Source organism: Artemia sp. Qi Xiang Cuo, chromosome 3 (genome assembly GCF_049724085.1).
Source record: "Artemia sp. Qi Xiang Cuo chromosome 3, ASM4972408v1, whole genome shotgun sequence".
NCBI lineage: Eukaryota > Metazoa > Arthropoda > Branchiopoda > Anostraca > Artemiidae > Artemia > Artemia sp. Qi Xiang Cuo.
Window position 1 is genome coordinate 75188785 of NC_142796.1, and position 9892 is coordinate 75198676.

At 34.0% G+C, this 9892-nt stretch overlaps 1 protein-coding gene across 1 annotated transcript; it reads right to left on the reverse strand.

Annotated features, from left to right (window-relative positions):
• Positions 1–8730: 8730 nt before the first annotated feature.
• Positions 8731–9111, reverse strand: LOC148954531 (uncharacterized). The gene has a single exon (XM_089086315.1). It carries the CDS (start codon positions 9109–9111, stop codon positions 8731–8733), a length of 381 nt encoding a protein of 126 aa, XP_088942441.1.
• Positions 9112–9892: the final 781 nt, after the last annotated feature.

The window sequence follows — 9892 nt, forward strand, 5'->3', positions numbered from 1 at the left end:
GAACTAAGAAATTAAACTGAATATTTGATGTACAGTAATATTAATTGTGGAAAGCTCATCAGTTCAAAATTTTATTGTAATTTTAATGTTTGTTTTCAATATTAACTACAAAAGAAAATATTTCTAATAAAATGCGTCTTCAGCAAAGCGCCAATTTCGCAGTAGGTTTTAGAATTTTACAGTGAGAGAAGGAGGCGATACCCAGACTCTTGTTTGTGGTGATTGGTTTTCGTTTCAAGCTTGATTTGCATATTTAATTTAAGTTTCACCCGTTTTAAGATTTATTTATTCATTTACATAAATATCTGTACGTTTGTTTGCATTGATTATTTATTTAATTTCTGTTCGTTTTGAGTTTCATTTGTAATTCAATAATAAATTTTTTTTCGTTTTAATCTTGATTTGCATTTTCAGTTTAAGTATTACTCCCTATAAGATCTATTTATTCACTTATACTATTACTTGTTGTATGTTTTTTGCTATGATTGTTTATTTAATTTCTGTTCGTTTTGGGTTTCATTTATTCTTTAATAGTAATTTCTGGTCGTTTTTAGTTGGAATTTTAGTTGGAAATAAAATTTTTTTTTTTTTTTTACTGAAAGCACAGAGCAACATTAAAACTTAGAACGAACAGAAACATTTCCGTATATGTAAAGGGGTTGTCCCCTCCTCAACGCCTCACTTTTTACACTAAAGTTTTTATTGTTTTAAAAATTAGATTTGTGACAAATAGTCACACTTTAGTGTAAAGAGCAAGGCTTTGAGGAGGGAACAGCACCTTTCATATGCGGAATAATTTCTGTGGGGTTTAAATTTTAATGTTGTTCCTTACTTTCAGTTAAAAAACTTATTTTTTTCATTTAATTAAAAAAAGCCTTTTGCTTACACATAGGATTTGTCATTGGGAAGTAAACAGACATTGTTCCGGAGGCAAATTTTCGCTGGGGGAATTTTCAGTGGTGGGATGTTGGGGATGCCCCCTCTTAAATAACTAATAAATTAAACTGAATATTTGATCTACAGTAATATTAATTGTTGAAAGCTCATCAGTTTAAAATTTTATTGTAATTTTAATGTTTGTTTTCAATATTAAGTACAAAAGAAAATATTTCTAATAAAATTCGTTTTCAGTAAAGCGCCAATGTCGCAGTAGGTTTTAGAATTTTACAGTGAGAGAAGGAGGCGATACCCAGACTCTTGTTTGTGGTGATTGGTGTTCGTTTCAAGCTTGATTTGCATATTCAATTTAAGTTTCACCCGTTTTAAGATTTATTTATTCATTTACATAAATATCTATTGTATGTTTGTTTGCATTGATTATTTATTTAATTTCTGTTCGTTTTGAGTTTCATTTGTAATTCAATAATAATTTTTTTTTCGTTTTAATCTTGATTTGCATTTTCAGTTTAAGTATTACTCCCTTTAAGATCTATTTATTCACTTATAGTATTACTTGTTGTATGTTTTTTGCTATGATTGTTTATTTAATTTCTGTTCGTTTTGGGTTTCATTTATTCTTTAATAGTAATTTCTGGTCGTTTTTAGTTGGATTTTTAACAGGTATTTTTATCTGCTGATCTTAAGTTTAAAATGATCTTTACTTTTTGTTGAAAAACTTATTTTTTGGAAAGTTCTTTGAAATTAATTGTTAAACAACAGGAACAAAAATCAAACTTAGGTTATTGTAATCTTATTATTAGTTAAAAAAAAGTAAAAGTAATATTCAAATTTCGTGTTAATCGTTCATGTATGGTGAGCCAAATTCGAACCTGCATTAGTTGAAAAACGTTCAGAAATTAAATACAATAAAAAACAGTTTTTTTTTTTTACTGAAAGCACAGAGCAACATTAAAACTTAAAACAAACAGAAACATTTCCGTATATGAAAAGGGTTTGTCCCCTCCTCAACGCCTCACTCTTTACGCTAAAGTTTTTATTGTTTTAAAAACTAGAATTGGGACAAAGAGTCAAACTTTAGTGTAAAGAGCGATGCTTTGAGGAGGGAACACCACCTTTCATATGCGGAATAATTTCTGTTGGGTTCAAATTTTAATGTCGTTCCTTACTTTTAGTTAAAAGATTTATTTTTTTCGTTTAATTCAAAAAAAGCCTTTTGCTTACACATAGGATTTGTCATTGGGAAGTAAACAGACATTGTTCCGGAGGCAAATTTTCGCTGGGGGAATTTTCAGTGGTGGGGTGTGGGGGATGCCCCCTCTTAAATACTTCGCTCTTTACGCTAAAGTATGATTTTGTATCCCAATCCTTTACGAACAAAAAGTGAAACACAAGGTTCGTTAAAATAGAATAAGATAGCTTTTTGAACATTCTAAATAACTTTAGCGTGAAGAGTGAGGTATTATTAATACTTTGTCAATATAGCGTTAATCAGCGATATGAGGGTAGAATGTGGCATAAATTATAATAATAATGTACAAATTTTTCTTGAGGTTCTGGCTATAACTGAACTCTGGGCTTCGTCTAGTCCAGTTGAAAAGCGAGATTTTTGGTTGAAGCGCATCTCTGCAAATTTTAGGAATTGTAAATCAATAAGAAGTCTGCTTTGGATGAATAACTTGTCGGAATTTCCGTATAGAAAATGACGAAATTGTTGTTGAGTTACAGGCTTTACTGTTTGAATGAAATTAATGGTGAAGCAAAAATACAAGAGTTACTTCCAAGACCATATCCAGAGGCTGAAGGTTAACTAAATATTAGCCCCCTTTTCTCAAATTTTCATCTGACTCTTAAAGTAACAAAAACACATGTAAACAAATTTTGTTGCGATTTATAAGGTTTTTTTGTCTCTCCCCCTTGGAAAAGTCCTGAATACGACCCTTGTTACCTCCCGTAAACACGTTCTAAGACTACACTGGCTATACATGACGTTAGATTTAAAGAAAGAAAAGAAAAAAAATGTAAGAAAACAAGTAACGAGGGTGGTTTTGAACCAGTTGATAAAAGCAGATATTTTGGCAAGGATCTCCGTCAAGCCATCCTCAGTGCTCAACACAAAACAAAAACAGAAAAACCTCGACTTTTTGAAGTGAAATAGAACAAGACGGAGAGTTTCCTCTAGTACTTCCTTTGTCTCATACATAACTGAATTTCAAGCACAGTAAAAAGAATATACAGTAGCGAAAAAGGCTATACTCTCCATTAAAAATATGTGACACAGATCTAAAGCCACACAGGATTGATACTCCGCCTTCGCGCACGCTCGATTTCGATGTTAACATCACGATGAGCTTATAGCAACTGAACTAGGCTGTGACGACTCGACTCAGAGTCTTTACGTGCGGTATAAATCGTGTGTCATGTTTGGAACAAGAAGTCACTGCTGCATATCCTCTCTACTGTCTCATCTTTTTCGTTAAAAATTGAGTTTCCTATTTTCCTATATTTTTGAATTATGCCTGGTTGTGCAAATTTTTTCTTAACCAACGCAAACCGTCAGATTTTACTGTCCTTGGTACTTGAAAATCTAATGCCATAGATCGACCAATATCAATGTGAAGTGCGTGAAAGAAAGCTTGTTACAGGTGAAAAGCAAAACAATTATTTCTCTTAAAATCTTTAGCTGACTATTTCTTAGGAAGAAGGCGTAGCGCTGAATAGCCGCTTCGCAACCATGCCTTGTTTAGCCTATTAATGCTAGTGCTCCTAGTTTCTTGCCCTGGCAATTGAAGTATACAAAGACTTGACCCTTTTGACTTTGTTTTGTGCAGTATTCTTCCCAGTTATAATGGAAAAATTGAAGATTTATGAACTTTATTCACTTCGACATGTAGTAGCGCCATCTACATTCGTAGACCACATCTACAATCGTCACTCTATGGCAATTTGGACTCCTAAAAAGGCCACCAGATGGCAATGTTGTGACATTGCCTGATACTGAAGACTTAGTTCATCGCACTAAACGTAAAAAGTGCGGTTGTCGAGGAGGAAAGCGGAATAAGCGTTTCAGCATTCCAGTGCATATTTCGGAGGAAATGTCGAACCATAAACGAATTTGTAGACTAAGAACAATGACAGTAGTTAACTGTAGACTCCCGTTTGAAATCCCACTCATTCTACGACCTGGTGCCTCCTCCTGTTCATGCATCTCCTCCACTGCTTGAACCAGAGTGGTTTTCAGTGAAGGTGAAAATGCCAAAGTTCTTACTCTGCAACGCCCGGTCACTGAACAACAAAATGGACGAGCTTGAGGTCCTCATGAAACAAAATTGCTGCCCCATAGCAGCAGTTACCAAATGTTGGGACGTTACTGATTAGACGGGTCGTATTAAAGGCCATACGAGATTTTTCAATACAAGGAGTGGTCGTGGTCTAGAGCGTCGTGGTGGAGGTGTCGGTTTGTTTTTTCGAAGACATTCCGTGCAAACTGTTAAGCGAACCTACTGACTCCTGTCACGAAGTGGTTTAGGCCCAGGGCTAACCCCCATTCCTGTCAAGAAAGTTCTTGTTTCTCTTCATTGTGGTAGTGTACTATCCTGAGAGTTCAAAAAAAAGGAAAGATTTAGTTCAATATCTACAAACATATGTAGACAACATCCGTCGACAGTATGCAGCTCCCGCATTTATTATTGCTGGAGACTTTAATCAAAGAAATAAGCAGTGGATGTCGAATATGCTACACCTGGAACAAGTGGTGGCAGTGACAAGCCTTGGGTAAACCAAAAAATCAAAGCGCTAATCATGACCCGATGCCAACTCCACTCGAACGGTGAAGTAATAGCGGCAACAAAGTTGCGCAATCACATTGTGAAAGTAAACAGAGCTTATCAGAAGGCTTATGTTCGTGATAAAGTGACTCCACTGCTGACTACTAACCCTCGTAAGTGGCACTTCGAAGTTAAACGACTGCCTGGAAAACTGAATAGTAGTGACTTGAAAATACAGAAAGACGGGGGTTCTTTAGAATCCTCAAATGAAGTAAATTCTTTTTTCGCTGCACTTTGTTCAACTTACCCTTCATTCACTGACGAAGACATTGAAAATCTCTCGTCTGGCTTTCGCGAAGAACAAATTGTAGAAATACCGGAATACGCGGTCTGCAAAGAGCTTGAAAAACTAAAAAGGAACTCTGCTTCATATCCAGGTTAGCTGCCCGTCAAGCTGCTCATTGAGTATGAACTTCTTCTAGCTAAACCTTTGACGTCTATTATCAACCAAGGCTTCAGAGAGCAAAAGTTCCCTCAGGCCTGGAAAAAAGCCTACGTCCATGTTATTCCTAAAACAAAATACCCCACAACTTGTGGCGAGCTCCGGCCCATATCAATAACCCCCCATCTAGCCAAAGTGACCGAGTCATTTATTTACCGTGAACTTTTGTCGCAAATAAGCCCTTGCCTCAACTCTTAACAGTACGGGTGCTTGAAAAGTATTCGTACGACTCACTATTTAGTACAAGTTTACCACCTAATAGTAGAATGGCTAGACAAAGGGGGTACCATATTTGATCTCCTTTTGGCCGATTATCGCAAGGCATTTGACCTGATCCGTCACATCACAGCTTTGCAGAATCTGAAACAAATGTGCGCTAGAAAGACTATTCTGCTATTAATAGTAGACTTCCTGAGACATCAATACCAGTGCGTCTGTGCGCTTTTCTAGGGAAACCTTGATTCGGAGTGGGCGGAACTAACATGTGGCGCCCCTCAAGGCCCCAAAATTGCTGCTCTCTTATTTTTAGCCATAATTAACTACATTTTATTTGAAAACACTGACTACCCATTCAAATTTGTGGACGATTTGTCAGCCTTGCTGAAATACCTCATTGAGAAATCTCAAGTAATACCTCAGTTTGATAGTAACCTAAAAGATAAATTCAATGATCAGTGCAGTACAAACGGGCTCCGGGTGAATGTGAAGGCTCCAGGTGTGTAATGTCTCCAGGTTATTATAGACAATTAATTGTAAGATTTAGTTTTACGGCTTAATTTACTCCATACTACAATTGTTTTTACGTATATTATTGCATAGCTGCACACCAACTACTATGGGGACGATTAGTAGGTCTTTCTTTTGGTGGGGAAAGCAATGGAGCAAAATTTTAGCTAAAATATGACAAGATAAAAAAAAAATCAAGAAAGCCGTTTGATTTAGGCGTTGAAACGCCTTATAAAGGGTTCAACTTTCTGTGGCTACACTATCAATCGGGGGCTCGCTTCATTCCTAGGCACATTATTGTACAGTCCATAATTACCTATTACAAGCAACTTAAAAAGAGACAGAAGCTAGAAACAAAAATTATTTTTGTGCACATGAAAATAATTAATGAAATTTAAAAAATGGTTAAATTCTACCATCCCCTACTCTTTTTCTTATCAAAAATAGACTATAATATTCAAAAGATACAAAATCATTTTCTAATGTATACTTCAAATTCTTCTTCTTTTCTTTCTTTTATCCAGCGGTATTTGGTCCTCCTTTCTGCGTTTCCTCTTCTTTTTCGTTTTCTCAATAATAAGTGGTGATACATCACGTAATGGATAGAATCAAACCGGTTATTGTTTTCTTTTCGTACTCTTGAAAGATAAAAAAATCAATCCTGTTTCTTTCTTCTTTTTTTATCTAAGACTCTTTGCTTATTTGTAATCTAATTTGTCCCTATTTCTCTATTATTACTTCACATTACTACCTATCTATCTTACCTCTTACTCGACGTTCCATAGCTTTCAACTTTTATAATTCCTCAAATACATAATTTTTTCTCTCCTAGTGCATTTCATCTACCTTTTTCCTAAAAACTTTTTTTCATTCATACGATTCTCCATCCATTAATTAACCATACAACAACTTCAAAATTCTCATTCTAGCTACCCACGGCGGCAAGGGGCTGCTCCCATTCATTAGGCCTATAACATATAATATTAAAATACAAATTTACAATGCATATACGTTTTTGTACTTAAAAATATATTCACCTTTCTTATAACACTTTAAAAGACTTTTCACTATATTTACATAAATACAAAAAAATTAAAAACATAACACCATTTTTTTTTAATACATCACATTTCAACACACTCTACTCTCGCTGGGCCTTGCGTTGTTAGGTAGCTACAATAATCCTCAAAAAAAAATTCCAGAAAATCAAAAACTTCACAATCCAGGTGAATCGCATCCCCCTCAAGTCATAAAATAAATTCCGTTCGTTTAAAATAAATTCCAAACAAACGTTAAAAAAATGACCAAATTTAAAATCTATAATCTAAAATTCATAAAATACTGTACTATAATTATTCACTTAGATTTAAATCTTACCTAATAAATAAACTTAAAAATACTCAACAAATCCTGAAGCTAACTATTATAATCTAAAAATTCTAACTAAACTTTAAAATCAAACACTTCATTAAAAGTTCGAAATATTTAACTTAAAATCTGATCTTATTCCATACACGAAAATTAAAAACTCCATTTTATAATCTTCTACCTAGATCCTTACCACAAAATGAAAAAACAGAAACCATACAAATGTAAAACCTTAAACCCTTAAACCCTATAATTTTTCCTCAGCTCTCCTTTTATTATTATTATTTTTTCTCCTTTCTTTTTAACAAACACATCCTTGCCTGCCAAGACACAAAAACTATTCTTTTCTACTTTGTACCAAACACGTTGTAAATTTTCTTACACTTCATAATCCTTATCCTTTTCCATTCTGTTTCCCACGATTTATCATATCATAATCTTCCTTCTGCTTTTCTTTTCGCTTCCACGTGTAATAACAAAAATGCAATACTATATACACTATTGTGCTTGTATAGGCCTAATCATCTACTTTTAGGTAAACAACTTTCTTTAAATTAACTACTTCTTTTTTTTATGTAACACTTGCCAATAAATTCCTCAGTCCTTCTACATTAGTTTCTTGTTTTTCGCATTCTAACATTACGTGAAATTGCGTTTCTAGTTTTATCTCGCATAGCTGACATAGTCCATTACTACCACTCATATTCATCTTTACTTTCGACTCTTCTGTGGGTAACAAATTATGCATAAAGAAAAACATTTGTTCTTTAACTTTTAGCGGTAACAGGCAACTTTCTAGTAGCATGAAACTTTTGTCCACCTCTTCTTCACTATAACTACCATTTTCAATTATTTTTAGTGGAGGAAGCTACTTCTTTTTTCATAATATTCCTTAAGTTTTAATTTGTCAATTTTCCCACTTATCTCAAGCGACATTCCTAATTATTCTATTTCATAAATTCCTCCAAATGCTTGATTATATTTTGGACGATATTTCTTTTCTTTTCTTTTCCATGTTTCATACCAAGCACTTGTTGGTGATTCTTTTTTCCTCATCACTTGTTCCAACATTGTCCTAATGAAAAGTTCTTTCATCTTACATTCCACATGTATGACCTGAAGACCTCCATGATTTCTATATATGAACATATTGTCTGTTTTCAATTTAGGTGGTAATTTTTCATTCCATATGTACTGGTAAATTGCACTCACAATTTGTTTTAGATGTGTCTTTTTGGGTTGTGAACGAAAGGACAGATACCATAAAACTGGGCAAGCATAAGTATTCACATACTGGGGTCTCTGGTAAACCGTCAGACCTCTTCCATATCCTTGTCTAAGTGCATTTTTGAATTTTGATATTGTATTTATCCAACTTTCACTTTCCGTTCGGCTCCAACTTCTTTGAAAAACACAACCAATAATTTAATTTTTTCCTTTCTCGGGATCGCCTCATACACCTCGTCTACTTCATCTCCAAAGTGATAGCACTTCAAACTTATTTCTATTGAGCTGAAACTTGAAAATATCACAATATTCAACTAAGCACTGAACGGCCACTTTGAAATCATCTTCAGTTTCTGTGTACGTTGTCATATTATCTACAAAACTATTCAACTTCATTACCACATTTTCTATTGTAATGCCATTTATTTCCTTTTCTAGATATTCAAGTAACGGGTCAAAATATATTTCAAACAGTAAAAGCCTCGGCAGGCATCTTTGGTGCACTTCAGTTTCTGCTTCAAATTCTCCTGTAACATCGCTATTCACACAAATTACCTGTACTATTTTTTCAATTATCCTATTGATCCATTTTATGAATGTCTCGTGGAAACCGTAGTAATTCATGATCCATACTAGTATTTTTTTTCTTATTTTATTAAATGCATTTTTAATATCATAACTCGTTATCCTGTACTTTATTTTTTTTTTCCTATCGACTTCCTGCTTGTATTATTACGTCTCTTATTTGAGCCAATACATCTGCTGTTTTACGGTTTTCTAGGCCTCCTCTAGTATGGTTTTCTGGTTTTATAGTATGGACGGTATAACCTTTTTTATACGGTTTACTAATACTTTACACATAATTCTGTAATCGCAATCTGTGATATTAACTCACCTCCAGTTGTTGAGGTTTTCATGGCTACCTGTTTTCGGTATTAATTTCATCATCCCTAAACACTGTATCTTGATATCATCGTTATTTAGTAATTTATTAAAAATATCTGCCAAATGTTCTGTAATTTCTTCGACATGTGTTTTATAAAATTCGTAGGGTATTCCATCATGTCCTAGTGTTTTATTGTTATCCGTCTCCATTATAGCTTTTTTATTTCTTCTTTTGTTAATTTCGCCGTTAGTATATTATTTTCTTCCTCTGTCACTTGATTATATTCGATCTTCCGAAAGAATTCATCCACTCTCTCCTTTTCTTCTTCTGTCTCTCTTGTAAATACATTCTTGAAGAAGGATTTCACTTCTTCCATAATATCTTCCATTTTCTGAGTTGTTTCCGCATTTTTCTTTTTAACTCTTTTAAGTTTAGTTTCTTCTGCTTGCATTTTCTCCTTGCAAATAAGTGTTGTTGTTAGTTGTTCATTCCTTATCTTGTCCTTGCATTTTTATCTTA